Here is a 25,828-nt window from a genome sequence, read left to right as displayed (position 1 = left end):
CGATTTAACCGGAACAGTGTGACGACTATGTTGGTAAATGTACCATAACAGAATCCCTAAAAACAACAAAGTTCTGGATAATGATATCCTCATCTACAGACTAGTTCGGATAATCGAGGTTCTACAAAATCGTGGACACATCAAGTAATTCTAAACCGAATTGTATCGAGCTTGGACTCGATTTAACCGGAACAGTGTGACGACTATGTTGGTAAAAGTCCCATAAAAGAATCCCTGAAAACAACAATTTTCTGCATAACGATATCCTCGTCTACAGACTAGTTCGGATAATCGAGGTTCTACAAAATCGTGGACTACTCGAGTAATTCCAAACCGAATTGTATCGAGCTTGGACTCGATTTAACCGGAAAAGTGTGACGACTATGTTGGTAAAAGTACCATAACAGAATTCCTAAAAACAACAAAGTTCTGGTTAATGATATCCTCATCTACAGACTAGTTCGGATAATCGAGGTTCTACAAAATTGTGGATTAGACGAGTATAAATCTAAACCTAATTGTATCGTGTTTAAGCTCATTTGAATCGGAAAAGAATGATGATTATGTTGGTAAATGTCCCATAAAAGAATCCCTGAAAACAACAATTTTCTGCATAACGATATCCTCGTCTACAGACTAGTTCGGATAATCGAGGTTCTACAAAATCGTGGACTACTCGAGTATAAATCTAAACCGAATTGTATCGTGTTTGAGCTCATTTGAATCGGAAAAGAATGACGATTATGTTGGCAAAAGTCCCATAAACGAATCCCAGAAAACAACAATGTTCTGCATAACGATTTCCTCGTCTACAGACTAGTTCGGATAATCGAGGTTCTACAAAATCGTGGACTACTCGAGTAATTCCAAACCGAATTGTATCGAGCTTGGACTGGATTTAACCGGAAAAGTGTGACGGCTATGTTGGTAAATGTACCATAACAGAATCCCTAAAAACAACATAGTTCTGGATAATGATATCCTCATCTACAGACTAGTTCGGATAATCGAGGTTCTACAAAATCGTGGACTACTCGAGTAATTCCAAACCGAATTGTATCGAGCTTGGACTCCATGTACCAGGAAAAGAAAGACGACTATGTTGGTAAAAGTACCATAACAGAATCCCTAAAAACAACAATGTTCTGCATAACGATATCCTCGTCTACAGACTAGTTCGGATAATCGAGGTTCTACAAAATTGTGGATTAGACGAGTATAAATCTAAACCTAATTGTATTGTGTTTGGGCTCATTTCAATCGGAAAAGAATGACGATTATGTTGGTAAGAGTTCCATAAAAGAATCCCTGACAACAACAAAGTTCTGCATAACGATATCCTCGTCTACAGAATAGTTCGGATAATCGAGGTTCTACAAAATCGTGGACTACTCGAGTAATTCCAAACCGAATTGTATCGAGCTTGGACTCGATTTAACCGGAAAAGTGTGACGACTATGTTGGTAAAAGTACCATAACAGAATTCCTAAAAACAACAAAGTTCTGGATAATGATATCCTCATCTACAGACTAGTTCGGATAATCGAGGTTCTACAAAATTGTGGATTAGACGAGTATAAATCTAAACCTAATTGTATCGTGTTTAAGCTCATTTGAATCGGAAAAGAATGACGATTATGTTGGTAAATGTCCCATAAAAGAATCCCTGAAAACAACAATGTTCTGAATAACGATATCCTCGTCTACAGACTAGTTCGGATGATCGAGGTTCTACAAAATCGTGGACTAATCGAGTATAAATCAAAACCGAATTGTATCGTGTTTGAGCGCATTTGAATCGGAAAAGAATGACGATTATGTTGGCAAAAGTCCCATAAACGAATCCCAGAAAACAACAATGTTCTGCATAACGATTTCCTCGTCTACAGACTAGTTCGGATAATCGAGGTTCTACAAAATCGTGGACTACTCGAGTAATTCCAAACCGAATTGTATCGAGCTTGGACTCGATTTAACCGGAAAAGTGTGACGACTATGTTGGTAAATGTACCATAACAGAATCCCTAAAAACAACAAAGTTCTGGATAATGATATCCTCATCTACAGACTAGTTCGGATAATCGAGGTTCTACAAAATCGTGGGCTACTCGAGTAATTCCAAACCGAATTGTATCGAGCTTGGACTCGATTTACCAGGAAAAGAAAGACGACTATGTTGGTAAAAGTACCATAACAGAATCCCTAAAAACAACAAAGTTCTGGATAATGATATCCTCGTCTACAGACTAGTTAGTATAATCGAGGTTCTACAAAATCGTGGATTAGACGAGTATAAATCTAAACCTAATTGTATTGTGTTTGGGCTCATTTCAATCGGAAAAGAATGACGATTATGTTGGTAAGAGTTCCATAAAAGAATCCCTGACAACAACAAAGTTCTGCATAACGATATCCTCGTCTACAGACTAGTTCGGATAATCGAGGTTCTACAAAATCGTGGACTACTCGAGTAATTCCAAACCGAATTGTATCGAGCTTGGACTCGATTTAACCGGAAAAGTGTGACGACTATGTTGGTAAATGTACCATAACAGAATCCCTAAAAACAACATAGTTCTGGATAATGATATCCTCATCTACAGACTAGTTCGGATAATCGAGGTTCTACAAAATCGTGGACTACTCGAGTAATTCCAAACCGAATTGTATCGAGCTTGGACTCGATGTACCAGGAAAAGAAAGACGACTATGTTGGTAAAAGTACCATAACAGAATCCCTAAAAACAACAATGTTCTGCATAACGATATCCTCGTCTACAGACTAGTTCGGATAATCGAGGTTCTACAAAATCGTGGATTAGACGAGTATAAATCTAAACTTAATTGTATCGTGTTTGGGCTCATTTCAATCGGAAAAGAATGACGATTATGTTGGTAAGAGTTCCATAAAAGAATCCCTGACAACAACAAAGTTCTGCATAACGATATCCTCGTCTACAGACTAGTTCGGATAATCGAGGTTCTACAAAATCGTGGATTAGACGAGTATAAATCTAAACCTAATTGTATCGTGTTTGGGCTCATTTCAATCGGAAAAGAATGACGATTATGTTGGTAAGAGTTCCATAAAAGAATCCCTGACAACAACAAAGTTCTGCATAACGATATCCTCGTCTACAGACTAGTTCGGATAATCGACGTTCTACATTATCGTGGATTAAACGAGTATAAATCTAAACCGACTTGTATCGTGTTTGAGCTCATTTGCATCGGAAAAGAATGACGATTATGTTGGTAAAAGTCCCATAAAAGAATCCCGGAAAACAACAATGTTCTGCATAACGATTTCCTCGTCTACAGACCAGTTCGGATAATCGAGGTTCTACAAAATCGTGGACTACTCGAGTAATTCCAAACCGAATTGTATCGAGCTTGGACTCGATTTAACCGGAAAAGTGTGACGACTATGTTGGTAAATGTACCATAACAGAATCCCTAAAAACAACATAGTTCTGGATAATGATATCCTCATCTACAGACTAGTTCGGATAATCGAGGTTCTACAAAATCGTGGACTACTCGAGTAATTCCAAACCGAATTGTATCGAGCTTGGACTCGATGTACCAGGAAAAGAAAGACGACTATGTTGGTAAAAGTACCATAACAGAATCCCTAAAAACAACAATGTTCTGCATAACGATATCCTCGTCTACAGACTAGTTCGGATAATCGAGGTTCTACAAAATCGTGGATTAGACGAGTATAAATCTAAACTTAATTGTATCGTGTTTGGGCTCATTTCAATCGGAAAAGAATGACGATTATGTTGGTAAGAGTTCCATAAAAGAATCCCTGACAACAACAAAGTTCTGCATAACGATATCCTCGTCTACAGACTAGTTCGGATAATCGAGGTTCTACAAAATCGTGGATTAGACGAGTATAAATCTAAACCTAATTGTATCGTGTTTGGGCTTATTTCAATCGGAATAGAATGACGATTATGTTGGTAAGAGTTCCATAAAAGAATCCCTGACAACAACAAAGTTCTGCATAACGATATCCTCGTCTACAGACTAGTTCGGATAATCGACGTTCTACATTATCGTGGATTAAACGAGTATAAATCTAAACCGACTTGTATCGTGTTTGAGCTCATTTGCATCGGAAAAGAATGACGATTATGTTGGTAAAAGTCCCATAAAAGAATCCCGGAAAACAACAATGTTCTGCATAACGATTTCCTCGTCTACAGACCAGTTCGGATAATCGAGGTTCTACAAAATCGTGGACTACTCGAGTAATTCCAAACCGAATTGTATCGAGCTTGGACTGGATTTAACCGGAAAAGTGTGACGACTATGTTGGTAAATGTACCATAACAGAATCCCTAAAAACAACATAGTTCTGGATAATGATATCCTCATCTACAGACTAGTTCGGATAATCGAGGTTCTACAAAATCGTGGACTACTCGAGTAATTCCAAACCGAATTGTATCGAGCTTGGACTCGATGTACCAGGAAAAGAAAGACGACTATGTTGGTAAAAGTACCATAACAGAATCCCTAAAAACAACAATGTTCTGCATAACGATATCCTCGTCTACAGACTAGTTCGGATAATCGAGGTTCTACAAAATCGTGGATTAGACGAGTATAAATCTAAACCTAATTGTATTGTGTTTGGGCTCATTTCAATCGGAAAAGAATGACGATTATGTTGGAATGAGTTCCATAAAAGAATCCCTGACAACAACAAAGTTCTGCAAAACGATATCCTCATCTACAGACTAGTTCGGATAATCGAGGTTCTACAAAATCGTGGACACATCAAGTAATTCTAAACCGAATTGTATCGAGCTTGGACTCGATTTAACCGGAACAGTGTGACGACTATGTTGGTAAATGTACCATAACAGAATCCCTAAAAACAACAAAGTTCTGGATAATGATATCCTCATCTACAGACTAGTTCGGATAATCGAGGTTCTACAAAATCGTGGACACATCAAGTAATTCTAAACCGAATTGTATCGAGCTTGGACTCGATTTAACCGGAACAGTGTGACGACTATGTTGGTAAAAGTCCCATAAAAGAATCCCTGAAAACAACAATTTTCTGCATAACGATATCCTCGTCTACAGACTAGTTCGGATAATCGAGGTTCTACAAAATCGTGGACTACTCGAGTAATTCCAAACCGAATTGTATCGAGCTTGGACTCGATTTAACCGGAAAAGTGTGACGACTATGTTGGTAAAAGTACCATAACAGAATTCCTAAAAACAACAAAGTTCTGGATAATGATATCCTCATCTACAGACTAGTTCGGATAATCGAGGTTCTACAAAATTGTGGATTAGACGAGTATAAATCTAAACCTAATTGTATCGTGTTTAAGCTCATTTGAATCGGAAAAGAATGATGATTATGTTGGTAAATGTCCCATAAAAGAATCCCTGAAAACAACAATTTTCTGCATAACGATATCCTCGTCTACAGACTAGTTCGGATAATCGAGGTTCTACAAAATCGTGGACTACTCGAGTATAAATCTAAACCGAATTGTATCGTGTTTGAGCTCATTTGAATCGGAAAAGGATGACGATTATGTTGGCAAAAGTCCCATAAACGAATCCCAGAAAACAACAATGTTCTGCATAACGATTTCCTCGTCTACAGACTAGTTCGGATAATCGAGGTTCTACAAAATCGTGGACTACTCGAGTAATTCCAAACCGAATTGTATCGAGCTTGGACTCGATTTAACCGGAAAAGTGTGACGACTATGTTGGTAAATGTACCATAACAGAATCCCTAAAAACAACATAGTTCTGGATAATGATATCCTCATCTACAGACTAGTTCGGATAATCGAGGTTCTACAAAATCGTGGACTACTCGAGTAATTCCAAACCGAATTGTATCGAGCTTGGACTCCATGTACCAGGAAAAGAAAGACGACTATGTTGGTAAAAGTACCATAACAGAATCCCTAAAAACAACAATGTTCTGCATAACGATATCCTCGTCTACAGACTAGTTCGGATAATCGAGGTTCTACAAAATTGTGGATTAGACGAGTATAAATCTAAACCTAATTGTATTGTGTTTGGGCTCATTTCAATCGGAAAAGAATGACGATTATGTTGGTAAGAGTTCCATAAAAGAATCCCTGACAACAACAAAGTTCTGCATAACGATATCCTCGTCTACAGAATAGTTCGGTTAATCGAGGTTCTACAAAATCGTGGACTACTCGAGTAATTCCAAACCGAATTGTATCGAGCTTGGACTCGATTTAACCGGAAAAGTGTGACGACTATGTTGGTAAAAGTACCATAACAGAATTCCTAAAAACAACAAAGTTCTGGATAATGATATCCTCATCTACAGACTAGTTCGGATAATCGAGGTTCTACAAAATTGTGGATTAGACGAGTATAAATCTAAACCTAATTGTATCGTGTTTAAGCTCATTTGAATCGGAAAAGAATGACGAATATGTTGGTAAATGTCCCATAAAAGAATCCCTGAAAACAACAATGTTCTGAATAACGATATCCTCGTCTACAGACTAGTTCGGATGATCGAGGTTCTACAAAATCGTGGACTAATCGAGTATAAATCAAAACCGAATTGTATCGTGTTTGAGCGCATTTGAATCGGAAAAGAATGACGATTATGTTGGCAAAAGTCCCATAAACGAATCCCAGAAAACAACAAAGTTCTGGATAATGATTTCCTCGTCTACAGACTAGTTCGGATAATCGAGGTTCTACAAAATCGTGGACTACTCGAGTAATTCCAAACCGAATTGTATCGAGCTTGGACTCGATTTAACCGGAAAAGTGTGACGACTATGTTGGTAAATGTACCATAACAGAATCCCTAAAAACAACAAAGTTCTGGATAATGATATCCTCATCTACAGACTAGTTCGGATAATCGAGGTTCTACAAAATCGTGGGCTACTCGAGTAATTCCAAACCGAATTGTATCGAGCTTGGACTCGATTTACCAGGAAAAGAAAGACGACTATGTTGGTAAAAGTACCATAACAGAATCCCTAAAAACAACAAAGTTCTGGATAATGATATCCTCGTCTACAGACTAGTTAGGATAATCGAGGTTCTACAAAATCGTGGATTAGACGAGTATAAATCTAAACCTAATTGTATTGTGTTTGGGCTCATTTCAATCGGAAAAGAATGACGATTATGTTGGTAAGAGTTCCATAAAAGAATCCCTGACAACAACAAAGTTCTGCATAACGATATCCTCGTCTACAGACTAGTTCGGATAATCGAGGTTCTACAAAATCGTGGACTACTCGAGTAATTCCAAACCGAATTGTATCGAGCTTGGACTCGATTTAACCGGAAAAGTGTGACGATTATGTTGGTAAGAGTGCCATAAAAGAATCCCTGACAACAACAAAGTTCTGCATAACGATATCCTCGTCTACAGACTAGTTCGAATAATCGAGGTTCTACATTATCGTGGATTAAACGAGTATAAATCTAAACCTAATTGTATCGTGTTGGTTCTCATTTGAATCGGAAAAGAGTGACGATTATGTTGGTAAAAGTTCAATAAAAGAATCCCTAAAAACAACAAAGTTCTGGATAATGATATCCTCATCTACAGACTAGTTCGGATAATCGAGGTTCTACAAAATTGTGGATTAGACGAGTAATTCCAAACCGAATTGTATCGAGCTTGGACTCGATTTAACCGGAAAAGTGTGACGACTATATTGGTAAAAGTACCATAACAGAATTCCTAAAAACAACAAAGTTCTGGATAATGATATCCTCATCTACAGACTAGTTCGGATAATCGAGGTTCTACAAAATTGTGGATTAGACGAGTATAAATGTAAACCTAATTGTATCGTGTTTAAGCTCATTTGAATCGGAAAAGAATGACGATTATGTTGGTAAATGTCCCATAAAAGAATCACTGAAAACAACAATGTTCTGAATAACGATATCCTCGTCTACAGACTAGTTCGGATAATCGAGGTTCTACAAAATCGTGGACTACTCGAGTATAAATCTAAACCGAATTGTATCGTGTTTGAGCTCATTTGAATCGGAAAAGAATGACGATTATGTTGGCAAAAGTCCCATAAACGAATCCCAGAAAACAACAATGTTCTGCATAACGATTTCCTCGTCTACAGACTAGTTCGGATAATCGAGGTTCTACAAAATCGTGGACTACTCGAGTAATTCCAAACCGAATTGTATCGAGCTTGGACTCGATTTAACCGGAAAAGTGTGACGACTATGTTGGTAAATGTACCATAACAGAATCCCTAAAAACAACATAGTTCTGGATAATGATATCCTCATCTACAGACTAGTTCGGATAATCGAGGTTCTACAAAATCGTGGACTACTCGAGTAATTCCAAACCGAATTGTATCGAGCTTGGACTCGATTTAACCGGAAAAGTGTGACGACTATGTTGGTAAAAGTACCATAACAGAATTCCTAAAAACAACAAAGTTCTGGATAATGATATCCTCATCTACAGACTAGTTCGGATAATCGAGGTTCTACAAAATTGTGGATTAGACGAGTATAAATCTAAACCTAATTGTATCGTGTTTAAGCTCATTTGAATCGGAAAAGAATGATGATTATGTTGGTAAATGTCCCATAAAAGAATCCCTGAAAACAACAATTTTCTGCATAACGATATCCTCGTCTACAGACTAGTTCGGATAATCGAGGTTCTACAAAATCGTGGACTACTCGAGTATAAATCTAAACCGAATTGTATCGTGTTTGAGCTCATTTGAATCGGAAAAGAATGACGATTATGTTGGCAAAAGTCCCATAAACGAATCCCAGAAAACAACAATGTTCTGCATAACGATTTCCTCGTCTACAGACTAGTTCGGATAATCGAGGTTCTACAAAATCGTGGACTACTCGAGTAATTCCAAACCGAATTGTATCGAGCTTGGACTCGATTTAACCGGAAAAGTGTGACGACTATGTTGGTAAATGTACCATAACAGAATCCCTAAAAACAACATAGTTCTGGATAATGATATCCTCATCTACAGACTAGTTCGGATAATCGAGGTTCTACAAAATCGTGGACTACTCGAGTAATTCCAAACCGAATTGTATCGAGCTTGGACTCCATGTACCAGGAAAAGAAAGACGACTATGTTGGTAAAAGTACCATAACAGAATCCCTAAAAACAACAATGTTCTGCATAACGATATCCTCGTCTACAGACTAGTTCGGATAATCGAGGTTCTACAAAATTGTGGATTAGACGAGTATAAATCTAAACCTAATTGTATTGTGTTTGGGCTCATTTCAATCGGAAAAGAATGACGATTATGTTGGTAAGAGTTCCATAAAAGAATCCCTGACAACAACAAAGTTCTGCATAACGATATCCTCGTCTACAGAATAGTTCGGTTAATCGAGGTTCTACAAAATCGTGGACTACTCGAGTAATTCCAAACCGAATTGTATCGAGCTTGGACTCGATTTAACCGGAAAAGTGTGACGACTATGTTGGTAAAAGTACCATAACAGAATTCCTAAAAACAACAAAGTTCTGGATAATGATATCCTCATCTACAGACTAGTTCGGATAATCGAGGTTCTACAAAATTGTGGATTAGACGAGTATAAATCTAAACCTAATTGTATCGTGTTTAAGCTCATTTGAATCGGAAAAGAATGACGATTATGTTGGTAAATGTCCCATAAAAGAATCCCTGAAAACAACAATGTTCTGAATAACGATATCCTCGTCTACAGACTAGTTCGGATGATCGAGGTTCTACAAAATCGTGGACTAATCGAGTATAAATCAAAACCGAATTGTATCGTGTTTGAGCGCATTTGAATCGGAAAAGAATGACGATTATGTTGGCAAAAGTCCCATAAACGAATCCCAGAAAACAACAAAGTTCTGGATAATGATTTCCTCGTCTACAGACTAGTTCGGATAATCGAGGTTCTACAAAATCGTGGACTACTCGAGTAATTCCAAACCGAATTGTATCGAGCTTGGACTCGATTTAACCGGAAAAGTGTGACGACTATGTTGGTAAATGTACCATAACAGAATCCCTAAAAACAACATAGTTCTGGATAATGATATCCTCATCTACAGACTAGTTCGGATAATCGAGGTTCTACAAAATCGTGGACTACTCGAGTAATTCCAAACCGAATTGTATCGAGCTTGGACTCCATGTACCAGGAAAAGAAAGACGACTATGTTGGTAAAAGTACCATAACAGAATCCCTAAAAACAACAATGTTCTGCATAACGATATCCTCGTCTACAGACTAGTTCGGATAATCGAGGTTCTACAAAATTGTGGATTAGACGAGTATAAATCTAAACCTAATTGTATTGTGTTTGGGCTCATTTCAATCGGAAAAGAATGACGATTATGTTGGTAAGAGTTCCATAAAAGAATCCCTGACAACAACAAAGTTCTGCATAACGATATCCTCGTCTACAGAATAGTTCGGATAATCGAGGTTCTACAAAATCGTGGACTACTCGAGTAATTCCAAACCGAATTGTATCGAGCTTGGACTCGATTTAACCGGAAAAGTGTGACGACTATGTTGGTAAAAGTACCATAACAGAATTCCTAAAAACAACAAAGTTCTGGATAATGATATCCTCATCTACAGACTAGTTCGGATAATCGAGGTTCTACAAAATTGTGGATTAGACGAGTATAAATCTAAACCTAATTGTATCGTGTTTAAGCTCATTTGAATCGGAAAAGAATGACGATTATGTTGGTAAATGTCCCATAAAAGAATCCCTGAAAACAACAATGTTCTGAATAACGATATCCTCGTCTACAGACTAGTTCGGATGATCGAGGTTCTACAAAATCGTGGACTAATCGAGTATAAATCAAAACCGAATTGTATCGTGTTTGAGCGCATTTGAATCGGAAAAGAATGACGATTATGTTGGCAAAAGTCCCATAAACGAATCCCAGAAAACAACAAAGTTCTGGATAATGATTTCCTCGTCTACAGACTAGTTCGGATAATCGAGGTTCTACAAAATCGTGGACTACTCGAGTAATTCCAAACCGAATTGTATCGAGCTTGGACTCGATTTAACCGGAAAAGTGTGACGACTATGTTGGTAAATGTACCATAACAGAATCCCTAAAAACAACAAAGTTCTGGATAATGATATCCTCATCTACAGACTAGTTCGGATAATCGAGGTTCTACAAAATCGTGGGCTACTCGAGTAATTCCAAACCGAATTGTATCGAGCTTGGACTCGATTTACCAGGAAAAGAAAGACGACTATGTTGGTAAAAGTACCATAACAGAATCCCTAAAAACAACAAAGTTCTGGATAATGATATCCTCGTCTACAGACTAGTTAGGATAATCGAGGTTCTACAAAATCGTGGATTAGACGAGTATAAATCTAAACCTAATTGTATTGTGTTTGGGCTCATTTCAATCGGAAAAGAATGACGATTATGTTGGTAAGAGTTCCATAAAAGAATCCCTGACAACAACAAAGTTCTGCATAACGATATCCTCGTCTACAGACTAGTTCGGATAATCGAGGTTCTACAAAATCGTGGACTACTCGAGTAATTCCAAACCGAATTGTATCGAGCTTGGACTCGATTTAACCGGAAAAGTGTGACGATTATGTTGGTAAGAGTGCCATAAAAGAATCCCTGACAACAACAAAGTTCTGCATAACGATATCCTCGTCTACAGACTAGTTCGAATAATCGAGGTTCTACATTATCGTGGATTAAACGAGTATAAATCTAAACCTAATTGTATCGTGCTGGTTCTCATTTGAATCGGAAAAGAGTGACGATTATGTTGGTAAAAGTTCAATAAAAGAATGTCTAAACTCAACAAAGTTCTGCATAACGATATCCTCATCTACAGACTAGTTCGGATAATCGAGGTTCTACAAAATCGTGGACTACTCGAGTAATTCCAAACCGAATTGTATCGAGCTTGGACTCGATTTAACCGGAAAAGTGTGACGATTATGTTGGTAAGAGTTCCATAAAAGAATCCCTGACAACAACAAAGTTCTGCATAACGATATCCTCGTCTACAGACTAGTTCGGATAATCGAGGTTCTACAAAATCGTGGACTACTCGAGTAATTCCAAACCGAATTGTATCGAGCTTGGACTCGATTTAACCGGAAAAGTGTGACGATTATGTTGGTAAAAGTCCCATAAAAGAATCCCGGAAAACAACAATGTTCTGCATAACGATTTCCTCGTCTACAGACCAGTTCGGATAATCGAGGTTCTACAAAATCGTGGACTACTCGAGTAATTCCAAACCGAATTGTATCGAGCTTGGACTCGATTTAACCGGAAAAGTGTGACGACTATGTTGGTAAATGTACCATAACAGAATCCCTAAAAACAACATAGTTCTGGATAATGATATCCTCATCTACAGACTAGTTCGGATAATCGAGGTTCTACAAAATCGTGGACTACTCGAGTAATTCCAAACCGAATTGTATCGAGCTTGGACTCGATGTACCAGGAAAAGAAAGACGACTATGTTGGTAAAAGTACCATAACAGAATCCCTAAAAACAACAATGTTCTGCATAACGATATCCTCGTCTACAGACTAGTTCGGATAATCGAGGTTCTACAAAATCGTGGATTAGACGAGTATAAATCTAAACCTAATTGTATTGTGTTTGGGCTCATTTCAATCGGAAAAGAGTGACGATTATGTTGCTAAAAGTTCAATAAAAGAATGTCTAAACTCAACAAAGTTCTGCATAATTATGTCCTCGTCTGCAGACTAGTTCGGATAATCGAGGTTCTACATTATCGTGGATTAAACGAGTATAAATCTAAACCGAATTGTATCGTGTTTGTTCTGATTTGAATGGGAAAAGATTGACGATTATGTTGGTAAAAGTCCCATAAAAGAATCCCTGAAAACAACAATGTTCTGAATAACGATATCCTCGTCTACAGTCTAGTTCCGATAATCGAAGTTCTACAAAATCGTGGACTAATCGAGTATAAATCTAAACCGAGTTGTATCGTGTTTGAGCTCATTTGAATCGGAAAAGAATGACGATTATGTTGGCAAAAGTCCCATAAAAGAATCCCAGAAAACAACAATGTTCTGCATAACGATATCCTCGTCTACAGACTAGTTCGGATAATCAAGGTTGTACAAAATCGTGGACTACTCGAGTAATTCCAAACCGAATTGTATCGAGCTTGGACTCGACTTACCCGGAAAAGAAAGACGACTATGTTGGTAAAAGTACCATAACAGAATCCCTAAAAACAACAAAGTTCTGGATAATGATATCCTCATCTACAGACTAGTTCGGATAATCGACGTTCTACATTATCGTGGATTAAACGAGTATAAATCTAAACCGAATTGTATCGTGTATGAGCTCATTTGAATCGGAAAAGAATGACGATTATGTTGGTAAAAGTCCCATAAAAGAATCCCTCAAAAACAACAATGTTCTGAATAACGATATCCTCGTCTACAGACTAGTTCGGATAATCGAGGTTCTACAAAATTGTGGATTAGACGAGTATAAATCTAAACCTAATTGTATCGTGTTTGGGCTCATTTCAATCGGAAAAGAGTGACGATTATGTTGCTAAAAGTTCAATAAAAGAATGTCTAAACTCAACAAAGTTCTGCATAATTATGTCCTCGTCTGCAGACTAGTTCGGATAATCGAGGTTCTACATTATCGTGGATTAAACGAGTATAAATCTAAACCGAATTGTATCGTGTTTGAGCTCATTTGCATCGGAAAAGAATGACGATTATGTTGGTAAAAGTCCCATAAAAGAATCCCTGAAAACAACAATTTTCTGCATAACGATATCCTCGTCTAGAGACTAGTTCGGATAATCGAGGTTCTACAAAATCGTGGATTAGACGAGTATAAATCTAAACTTAATTGTATCGTGTTTGGGCTCATTTCAATCGGAAAAGAATGACGATTATGTTGGTAAGAGTTCCATAGAAGAATCCCTGAAAACAACAATTTTCTGCATAACGATATCCTCGTCTACAGACTAGTTCGGATAATCGAGGTTCTACAAAATCGTGGATTAGACGAGTATAAATCTAAACCTAATTGTATTGTGTTTGGGCTCATTTCAATCGGAAAAGTATGACGATTATGTTGGTAAGAGTTCCATAACAGAATCCCTATAAACAACAAAGTTCTGGATAATGATATCCTCATCTACAGACTAGTTCGGATAATCGACGTTCTACATTATCGTGGATTAAACGAGTATAAATCTAAACCGACTTGTATCGTGTTTGAGCTCATTTGAATCGGAAAAGAATGACGATTATGTTGGCAAAAGTCCCATAAACGAATCCCAGAAAACAACAATGTTCTGCATAACGATTTCCTCGTCTACAGACTAGTTCGGATAATCGAGGTTCTACAAAATCGTGGACTACTCGAGTAATTCCAAACCGAATTGTATCGAGCTTGGACTCGATTTAACCGGAAAAGTGTGACGACTATGTTGGTAAATGTACCATAACAGAATCCCTAAAAACAACATAGTTCTGGATAATGATATCCTCATCTACAGACTAGTTCGGATAATCGAGGTTCTACAAAATCGTGGACTACTCGAGTAATTCCAAACCGAATTGTATCGAGCTTGGACTCGATGTACCAGGAAAAGAAAGACGACTATGTTGGTAAAAGTACCATAACAGAATCCCTAAAAACAACAATGTTCTGCATAACGATATCCTCGTCTACAGACTAGTTCGGATAATCGAGGTTCTACAAAATCGTGGATTAGACGAGTATAAATCTAAACCTAATTGTATTGTGTTTGGGCTCATTTCAATCGGAAAAGAATGACGATTATGTTGGTAAGAGTTCCATAAAAGAATCCCTGACAACAACAAAGTTCTGCATAACGATATCCTCGTCTACAGACTAGTTCGGATAATCGAGGTTCTACAAAATCGTGGACTACTCGAGTAATTCCAAACCGAATTGTATCGAGCTTGGACTCGATTTAACCGGAAAAGTGTGACGACTATGTTGGTAAAAGTACCATAACAGAATCCCTAAAAACAACAAAGTTCTGGATAATGATATCCTCATCTACAGACTAGTTCGGATAATCGAGGTTCTACAAAATTGTGGATTAGACGAGTATAAATCTAAACCTAATTGTATCGTGTTTGGGCTCATTTCAATCGGAAAAGAATGACGATTATGTTGGTAAGAGTGCCATAAAAGAATCCCTGACAACAACAAAGTTCTGCATAACGATATCCTCGTCTACAGACTAGTTCGAATAATCGAGGTTCTACATTATCGTGGATTAAACGAGTATAAATCTAAACCGAATTGTATCGTGTTGGTTCTCATTTGAATCGGAAAAGAGAGACGATTATGTTGGTAAAAGTTCAATAAAAGAATGTCTAAACTCAACAAAGTTCTGCATAATTATATCCTCACCTACAGACTAGTTCGGATAATCGAAGTTTTACTGTATCGTAGATTAAACCAGTACAAATCTAAACCGAATTGTATCGTGTTTGAGCTCATTTGAATCGGAAAAGAATGACGATTATGTTGGCAAAAGTCCCATAAAAGAATCCCAGAAAACAACACTGTTCTGCATAACGATATCCTCGTCTACAGACTACTTCGGATAATCGAGGTTCTACAAAATCGTGGACTACTCGAGTAATTCCAAACCGAATTGTATCGAGCTTGGACTCGATTTACCCGGAAAAGAAAGACGACTATGTTGGTAAAAGTACCATAACAGAATCCCTAAAAACAACAAAGTTCTGGATAATGATATCCTCATCTACAGACTAGTTCGGATAATCGAGGTTCTACAAAATTGTGGATTGGACGAGTATAAATCTAAACCTAATTGTATCGTGTTTGTTCTGATTAGAATGGGAAAAGAGTGACGATTATGTTGCTAAAAGTTCAATAAAAGAATGTCTAAACTCAACAAAGTTCTGCATAATTATATCCTCGTCTGCAAACTAGTTCGGATAATCGAGGTTCTACATTATCGTGGATTAAACGAGTATAAATCTAAACCGAATTGTATCGTGTATGAGCTCATTTGAATCGGAAAAGAATGACGATTATGTTGGTAAAAGTCCCATAAAAGAATCCCTGAAAACAACAATGTTCTGAATAACGATATCCTCATCTACAGACTAGTTCGGATAATCGAGGTTCTACAAAATTGTGGATTAGACGAGTATAAATCTAAACCTAATTGTATCGTGTTTGGGCTCATTTCAATCGGAAAAGAGTGACGATTATGTTCGTAAAAGTTCAATAAAAGAATGTCTAAACTCAACAAAGTTCTGCATAATTATATCCTCACCTACAGACTAGTTCGGATAATCGAGGTTCTACAAAATCGTGGATTAGACGAGTATAAATCTAAACCTAATTGTTTTGTGTTTGAGCTCATTTGAATCGGAAAAGAATGACGATTATGTTGGCAAAAGTCCCATAAAAGAATCCCAGAAAACAACAATGTTCTGCATAACGATATCCTCGTCTACAGACTAGTTCGGATAATCGAGGTTCTACAAAATCGTGGATTAGACGAGTATAAATCTAAACCTAATTGTATCGTGTTTGGGCTCATTTCAATCGGAAAAGAGTGACGATTATGTTCGTAAAAGTTCAATAAAAGAATGTCTAAACTCAACAAAGTTCTGCATAATTATATCCTCACCTACAGACTAGTTCGGATAATCGAGGTTCTACAAAATCGTGGATTAGACGAGTATAAATCTAAACCTAATTGTTTTGTGTTTGAGCTCATTTGAATCGGTAAAGAATGACGATTATGTTGGCAAAAGTCCCATAAAAGAATCCCAGAAAACAACAATGTTCTGCATAACGATATCCTCGTCTACAGACTAGTTCGGATAATCGAGGTTCTACAAAATCGTGGATTAGACGAGTATAAATCTAAACCTAATTGTATTGTGTTTGGGCTCATTTCAATCGGAAAAGAATGACGATTATGTTGGAATGAGTTCCATAAAAGAATCCCTGACAACAACAAAGTTCTGCATAACGATATCCTCATCTACAGACTAGTTCGGATAATCGAGGTTCTACAAAATCGTGGACACATCAAGTAATTCTAAACCGAATTGTATCGAGCTTGGACTCGATTTAACCGGAACAGTGTGACGACTATGTTGGTAAATGTACCATAACAGAATCCCTAAAAACAACAAAGTTCTGGATAATGTTATCCTCATCTACAGACTAGTTCGGATAATCGACGTTCTACATTATCGTGGATTAAACGAGTATAAATCTAAACCGACTTGTATCGTGTTTGAGCTCATTTGCATCGGAAAAGAATGACGATTATGTTGGTAAAAGTCCCATAAAAGAATCCCTGAAAACAACAATTTTCTGCATAACGATATCCTCGTCTACAGACTAGTTCGGATAATCGAGGTTCTACAAAATCGTGGACTACTCGAGTAATTCCAAACCGAATTGTATCGAGCTTGGACTCGATTTAACCGGAGAAGTGTGACGACTATGTTGGTAAATGTACCATAACAGAATCCCTAAAAACAACAAAGTTCTGGATAATGATATCCTCATCTACAGACTAGTTCGGATAATCGAGGTTCTACAAAATCGTGGACTACTCGAGTAATTCCAAACCGAATTGTATCGAGCTTGGACTCGATTTACCAGGAAAAGAAAGACGACTATGTTGGTAAAAGTACCATAACAGAATCCCTAAAAACAACAATGTTCTGCATAACGATATCCTCGTCTACAGACTAGTTAGGATAATCGAGGTTCTACAAAATCGTGGATTAGACGAGTATAAATCTAAACCTAATTGTATTGTGTTTGGGCTCATTTCAATCGGAAAAGAATGACGATTATGTTGGAATGAGTTCCATAAAAGAATCCCTGACAACAACAAAGTTCTGCATAACGATATCCTCATCTACAGACTAGTTCGGATAATCGAGGTTCTACAAAATCGTGGACACATCAAGTAATTCTAAACCGAATTGTATCGAGCTTGGACTCGATTTAACCGGAACAGTGTGACGACTATGTTGGTAAAAGTCCCATAAAAGAATCCCTGAAAACAACAATTTTCTGCATAACGATATCCTCGTCTACAGACTAGTTCGGATAATCGAGGTTCTACAAAATCGTGGACTACTCGAGTAATTCCAAACCGAATTGTATCGAGCTTGGACTCGATTTAACCGGAAAAGTGTGACGACTATGTTGGTAAAAGTACCATAACAGAATTCCTAAAAACAACAAAGTTCTGGATAATGATATCCTCATCTACAGACTAGTTCGGATAATCGAGGTTGTACAAAATTGTGGATTAGACGAGTATAAATCTAAACCTAATTGTATCGTGTTTAAGCTCATTTGAATCGGAAAAGAATGATGATTATGTTGGTAAATGTCCCATAAAAGAATCCCTGAAAACAACAATTTTCAGCATAACGATATCCTCGTCTACAGACTAGTTCGGATAATCGAGGTTCTACAAAATCGTGGACTACTCGAGTATAAATCTAAACCGAATTGTATCGTGTTTGAGCTCATTTGAATCGGAAAAGAATGACGATTATGTTGGCAAAAGTCCCATAAACGAATCCCAGAAAACAACAATGTTCTGCATAACGATTTCCTCGTCTACAGACTAGTTCGGATAATCGAGGTTCTACAAAATCGTGGACTACTCGAGTAATTCCAAACCGAATTGTATCGAGCTTGGACTGGATTTAACCGGAAAAGTGTGACGACTATGTTGGTAAATGTACCATAACAGAATCCCTAAAAACAACATAGTTCTGGATAATGATATCCTCATCTACAGACTAGTTCGGATAATCGAGGTTCTACAAAATCGTGGACTACTCGAGTAATTCCAAACCGAATTGTATCGAGCTTGGACTCCATGTACCAGGAAAAGAAAGACGACTATGTTGGTAAAAGTACCATAACAGAATCCCTAAAAACAACAATGTTCTGCATAACGATATCCTCGTCTACAGACTAGTTCGGATAATCGAGGTTCTACAAAATTGTGGATTAGACGAGTATAAATCTAAACCTAATTGTATTGTGTTTGGGCTCATTTCAATCGGAAAAGAATGACGATTATGTTGGTAAGAGTTCCATAAAAGAATCCCTGACAACAACAAAGTTCTGCATAACGATATCCTCGTCTACAGAATAGTTCGGATAATCGAGGTTCTACAAAATCGTGGACTACTCGAGTAATTCCAAACCTAATTGTATTGTGTTTGGGCTCATTTCAATCGGAAAAGAATGACGATTATGTTGGTAAGAGTTCCATAAAAGAATCCCTGACAACAACAAAGTTCTGGATAATGATATCCTCATCTACAGACTAGTTCGGATAATCGAGGTTCTACAAAATTGTGGATTAGACGAGTATAAATCTAAACCTAATTGTATCGTGTTTAAGCTCATTTGAGTCGGAAAAGAATGACGATTATGTTGGTAAATGTCCCATAAAAGAATCCCTGAAAACAACAATGTTCTGAATAACGATATCCTCGTCTACAGACTAGTTCGGATGATCGAGGTTCTACAAAATCGTGGACTAATCGAGTATAAATCAAAACCGAATTGTATCGTGTTTGAGCGCATTTGAATCGGAAAAGAATGACGATTATGTTTGATTTGTCGCGACCGTCGTGTCCGCGAGTCTATCGTTTGGTTGTCCGCCGAATTAACTTTGGACAACTATTTCAATTTATCGGATCGGATTGGATGGAATGAAGGAAATGTAAAAAATGAAAGAATTGCGTTTCGTCCTAGACTTGCCGGAGGACTCGTCAGTAAGGCTGTGCCGACAAGTCTTGCCTTATACGCGCGCAGATCAAACCGTGTTGATCTGTATTACTTCGCTTGCACGATATCGGTAGCAAGAAGTGTAACGCTCGTACGCGTGCAGATCAAACCGTGTTGATCTGTATTACTTCGCTTGCACGATATCGGTAGCAAGAAGTGTAACGCTCGGTTGGGTGGTTAGTGTCACTCGTTCGAAGGATCGTAACGAACTGAGAGTGAACTCGACTTCCATACAACACGAGTTTTTTGAGAAGCGCCTCGTGGATGAGAGGTTGGCTTTGGAGTAGGGAAAAGAATGAATCGTCTTTTGTTCTAATGGTAAGCAACCTGGTTGGTGCTGTCGATCTTTCGCTTCCAATCAGGACATCGATCACTCTTTACACTTTCTTTCGATTGGTCGATTGGAAAGAAGAGTAGGAGTATGCCCGAGTTGGAGAACGAGAGGTTTTCGATTGTTTATGAACATGCAGCATTTCCATGTGACGGGCCTGCGAGGGCAATGCCATCTCTTGGTTTACGAGAGCAGCAGTGCAGATGAACCGTATACATGCGAATTGTTTACTGTCCGAAATATACGTACACAAATCTTCGATATTAAGAATTGTGTATGGGTCGGCCGATGCACCCTTGGAAGCATGTTGTAAGAATTTAATGGTGTCCCTTTACCGTAGATTTACGAGCTAGCGCGCATCCTTGAAACAAGATGGTCGAGGGTGAACGTGGATACTTGACCGAGATTAACGAACGCGAGGACTCTTTAGACTTTAGACTGTAGATATTTTATGACTGTGCATACAATCGACCCATATCGCGATTGGGTTGTTCCGAAGGTTGCAATACCTGAAGCGAATGCTGACTGTTTTTGGTCAGTTACGGTATATCAAATTATTTAATCTCTAACGGTTTCCTGGGCACGACAATGTTGCAGAACATTCGAGAATCGACTCTCCGTGTCTCTGATGTTTGGGGGGACGAGCGATTGCTAAAAACAAATACCGATCTTGCATCGTCGTGTCGCTGTTATAAGGAAAAACATTGTAAAGGGGGGCTCGATCGTAATGTATTTTCGAGGGAAGACCCGTTAATAAATCGTTCGTTAGAAATCGAATATTTGCGAGGGACAACGATTCTTGAGACGGAACATGCTCCCCCTCGTTGATCGATTCGATCGATCAAATGTAATATGATATGAAGATAAGATGGACTCACATGACTACGTTGAGATAGCGGCACCGATTGGTCGTGCACTATCAGTTATGGGAAGAGGTGCTAATCTCTTGACATTTCGTTTGTACGTGCCGTTGATGGTACGAACGGTCACAGCACGCGTGACGCCGTCTGTTCCTGGGTGCACCTTCTGTATATGTTGCCAGGTGGACAAGCGATTTGACGGCGTTTCGCTGAAATCAGTCTCGGTAATGCACGTTAAGGAATCACCGATCAGGAAATGGCCAGGTGTTAAAGCGGAAATATCGTTCGGGTCTGACGAGAGTGGAGTCAGAGGACGCGAATTTAAAATAGCTTCGACCTCGATAACGAACGTATTGAATTGTTCATACGTGAACAATTCCTCGCCGACGACTCGCTTGACGTGATGCTTGAATGATTTTACGGCTGCTTCCCACAACCCGCCAAAATGTGGGGATAACGCAGGCATAAAGTGCCACGATATTGCCTTGGAGTTGAGGAAGTGGTTGAACTTCTCGTCCTTTGACAATGTTTGCTGAAGTTCCATCAGCTCGTGGTTGGCACCAACAAAATTTGTGCCGTTGTCCGAATATAGGTTTTTGCAAATACCTCTTCGTGCAATAAATCTTTTAAGCGCTGCCACAAAGGCTTCTGTGGTGAGATCGCCGACTATTTCTAAATGAACGGCCTTCGTCGCGAAGCAGACGAAGATGGCTACATATATTTTGACTCGAACTCTGTTTCGAAATTGCCGCTTCTTTATGTAGAATGGACCGCAATAATCAATTCCACTATTAACGAATGGGCGTCCTTCGGTGACACGGGCAGCAGGTAAATTACCCATGATATATTCAACTGTGGGAGGTTTTATACGGAAACATCTAATACAATGTCGCACTATTTGGCGCGTAGTGTTCTTTCCGTCGATTGGCCAGTATGATAATCGCACGTCGTATAAAGTCGCAGTGATTCCAGCATGATGATTCCGTTGATGTGAATCGCGAATTATGAGTTTAGTAATGTGATGACTTCGAGGTAGAAGTATCGGATGCCGTTGTTCGAACGGTAGCGTGGAATTTTGCAGTCGACCTCCTACGCGCAATATTCCCTGTTCGTCGAGGAATGGAGTTAGCGGTTGTAATTTGCTCGTGTTAGATAGATGACCAGTTTTCAAATCATGTATATCACGAGCGAAAGTGACGGATTGAAGTAATTTTATGATTTGTCTGTTCGCGTGCTGTATCTCTTCAATGGACAATGGCCCGATAGTCCGACGACTCGTTCGGAAACGTAAACAATAAGCGACGATTCGCCTGAGTTTTTGAATACACGAGTATCGCTGAAGGATTTCGTCGGTTTGGATTATCGACCCGACCAAACATGTAACCGTTCGTACTTCCGGTAGCTCATCGCATATGGTGAATCTTGCGGATGGCCACTTCGCTTGTTCCTGAGCAAGCCATTCGGGACCATACCGCCAGAGACGATTGTTGTTAAATTCTGCTGTGGTCATTCCTCGCGAAATGAGATCAGCTGGGTTGTCTGCGGAACGTACATATCGCCACGACTGTATTTCTGTTTTTCGTTGGATTTTGGCCACGCGATTCGCGACGAATGTCTTCAAGGTCGAAGGTTGCTTGCGCAACCAACTTAAAACTATCGTCGAATCGGTCCGGAATACTGATTTATCGATGTTGTGAGTCAACGCACTCCGCACGGTTTGCGATAGCGTGGCTAGCAAGGCGGCGCCGCACAACTCTAAACGAGCTAGGGTTATTTGACTGAGGGGTGCGACACGTGATTTGGCGTTGTAATGATCGCGCTTCTGTGATTGAATCGGTACCGGTCAATAGATCGTCGACATATAAATCTTGTTTGATACGTGCTGCGGCTTCCGGGAAATCGCGTTCTTCGTCGTTTGCTAATTGATGTAAACATCGGATGGCTAGATATGGTGCTGGAGCGAGTCCGAACGTAACGGTTGTCAATTCGTAGGTTTTGATGTCCTCGTTCGGGTCTCGCCATAGTATTCTTTGAAAAGCGCGGTCTTCGGGTCGAACTAGAAATTGGCGATACATTTTCTCGATATCGGCCGTTATCACGTATGCGTGCATTCTGAATCTTAATAAGAGTGAAAAAATATCATCTTGTAGAGTGGGACCGATTCGGAGTGTATCATTTAAGGATATGTTCGTATTTGTCTTAGCGGAACCGTCGAAAACTATGCGGATTTTTGTGATTGAGCTCGTTGGTTTGAAGACGGCATGATGCGGCAGATAAAATCCGGGCGTTTGAATGGTTGTGACTTGCTTCATGTGTCCGAGGACGCGGTATTCGTCTATTACTTCTGTGTATTTTTTTTTAAATTCTGGATCGCGTTCCAGTTTTCGTTCGAGGGCTAAGAACCGATTCAGAGCGCGTGAACGAGACTCCCCGAGTTGGGTTTGCTTTTCGTTGAAAGGTAACGCTACCATATACCGACCGGAATCATCGCGCGTTACGGTGGCCGCGAAATGATTCTCGCAGGCTTGATCCTCGATTGACCGAACTCGCTCGATAGTTCCTTCTTCTATTTCCCAGAACTTCCCTAAATCGAACTGTACGTTTTGGGTAAATGTCTTGCGGCTCGATCGCGACGCTGAAAGGAGATCGCCTCCTATAATCCATCCGAACTGAGTTTTTTGGAGTATGAGATCAACGTTGTTTCGATTTGACAAATTGATTTGTCCGATACTAAGACAGGATAATGTAGGCCCAGTGCCGAGTAGCATATCGATTTTTCCCGGACGATGGAATTCGGGATCGGCTAGACGGAGATTAGTCGGTATACGAATGTCTGTTCTGTCGATCTGATTATCGGGTAATGTTTCTGCTATGCGTGGGATGATGCAAAATGTTAACGTCCTCTGATAATTTGTCAATCTCGATTTTATCGTGGCGGTCATGAGATTGCTAGTAGTCGTGTTGAGTTGGTTCAACGCTTCGATGACGGCGGTTTGTCGAGTAGTTGGTAGTTGTAACCGGTTCGCTAGCTCATCTGTGATAAGATTCGCGTTGGAACAGGTGTCAACCAACGTGCGACACGGAATCAGGTTTCGATCGCGATCCAAAACGTGAATGATCGCGGTTGTTAATAGACCGTTTGTTGTTTTGTTCGACAAAAACGAGTGATTGTTAGACAAGAGCCGGTTCGCGTTTTCGGAGACTAGTCATGTTTCTTTGTCAGGAATCGTCGGTCTCTGTTCTCTATGCAATCTGGTATCGTGTCTCTTACCACAAATGCGACACCGACCCTTTATGCATTTGTCAAGAGTGTGACCTGCTAGTAAACAATTCGAGCATAGATTTGCTGCCGTAGTCGCTGCCCATCGTTCATCGATGGTCATGTTCCCAAATGTAGGACACGCAAATAATTTGTGTGTCGAAGAATTGCAGATCTGGCATGCTTGAACGTTGGTTGTCGTTGTGAATGTTCGTTTATTCGGTCTCGGAGACGCCGATGTTCCTTTCGATATTGTCGCGAACGTTCGTTTCGGGGCTCGCGGTCGAAGATTTGCCGACGGTCGACTAATTTCTGGCAACGCTTTCCTGTATTGTTTCGTATTTGCCGGTGCGGCGCGAAAATTGCCTTGATGTGAAGCATTGCGAAGATGTTTGAACATGTCTGATGCGAGAGGCATGCCGGTATCTACAAGGGTTTGTTCCCAATTTCTGCGCGTTTCGTCGTCCATCCGATTGATAGCGATAACCGTGATTAGATCGCTCGCGATGTTTTCCCAGGATCTACCGAGCGATTGCAACGAGCGGATGTGCGATTGCATATAATTTATCAGGTTATTTATTTCGGCTGGTGAACCGTTGAGCATAGCAGGTGTCTCGAGTAACAATGTGGTATGACGTAGAATGAGCGCGCGTTGATTGTCGTACGTTTCTAATAATTGAGCCCACGCGGCCTTATAATTCTCCTCGCTCATTGTGAACGATTCAATGGCCTCTTCGGCTTGTTCTGTTACCGATAGCCTGAGATAATTGAAACGTTGGATATCGGTGAGTCCTTGGTGACCCTGGATCAAGCTCAAGAATGCGTCCTTGAAAGGCAACCATTTCTCGAGCCGTCCATCGAAACGCGGAAGACGAATTTTGGGTAAATGCACCCCGGTGATGCTGGTAGATGTGGATGGAGCTGGTGAATCAATCGCGGTTCTAGTCGATTGGCTCTGTGCCGTCGGCGATTCATCGAGTATTTGTATCGCGGTGGCTAGCGCATTGTAATACGAATCTCTCACGGCCTTTCGTTCAATTTGTAACTGCTCGAAGTTTTCATGATGACCTAGCTCGTCTTGGGCGTCGTTGAACGCGTCGAATTGTTTCCTGAGTTGTTCTACCCGTTCTCGAAGTATTGTACGCGCGGTCGCGGACTCTTGATATTTCGATAATTCGTTAGAAAAGTCTGTTAGATCCGACTTGAAAACGCGTTGTTTAACCTTGAGGGCGTTAATACGCTGGCTTAACTTGCTCGTGTTTGCCATTTTACGAATGTCTCGATGGGGGTGGCCAATAAACGATCCTGATCGGAAAATTCAAAAACGTGCCTACCTTGAGCTGATACGGTTGATTGCTATCGCTGGCGGTTGCTCAACGTTGTCGGCTGATCGTGGCTGCTCTCTGCGTAAGCTGGTCAACGTTGTCGGTTGATCGTGGACGCAATTCTCTCAATGATTGATGATTTCCACC

The 25,828-nt window shown here is 39.5% G+C and overlaps 1 protein-coding gene across 1 annotated transcript; it reads right to left on the bottom strand.

Moving 5' to 3' along the window:
- Nucleotides 1-21,119: 21,119 nt before the first annotated feature.
- LOC143216538 (uncharacterized) lies at nt 21,120-25,623 on the bottom strand. The gene is made up of 3 exons (XM_076439687.1): nt 24,369-25,623; nt 22,938-24,131; nt 21,120-22,636 (listed from the first exon to the last, which is right to left on the bottom strand). Exons 1-3 carry the CDS (start codon nt 25,621-25,623, stop codon nt 21,120-21,122), a joined length of 3,966 nt encoding a protein of 1,321 aa, XP_076295802.1.
- Between the last annotated feature and the right edge of the window lie 205 nt (nt 25,624-25,828).

Source organism: Lasioglossum baleicum, chromosome 15, assembly GCF_051020765.1.
Source record: "Lasioglossum baleicum chromosome 15, iyLasBale1, whole genome shotgun sequence".
NCBI classification, from domain to species: Eukaryota; Metazoa; Arthropoda; class Insecta; order Hymenoptera; family Halictidae; genus Lasioglossum; species Lasioglossum baleicum.
Note: the sequence above shows the minus strand (reverse complement) of the source record. Positions and strands in the feature narration are given on the sequence as shown.

Bases quoted from the DNA above. Each gene is read 5' to 3' on its own strand.
- LOC143216538 (XM_076439687.1), bottom strand. From the start codon at position 25,623: ATGGCAAACACGAGCAAGTTAAGCCAGCGTATTAACGCCCTCAAGGTT. The intron at 24,132-24,368 runs GTAAGAGACACG...ATCTTATCACAG, and splicing joins GGGTCGGTGTCGCATTTGTG to ATGAGCTAGCGAACCGGTTA. The intron at 22,637-22,937 runs GTACCGATTCAA...TACGTTCCGCAG, and splicing joins TGTCGACGATCTATTGACCG to ACAACCCAGCTGATCTCATT.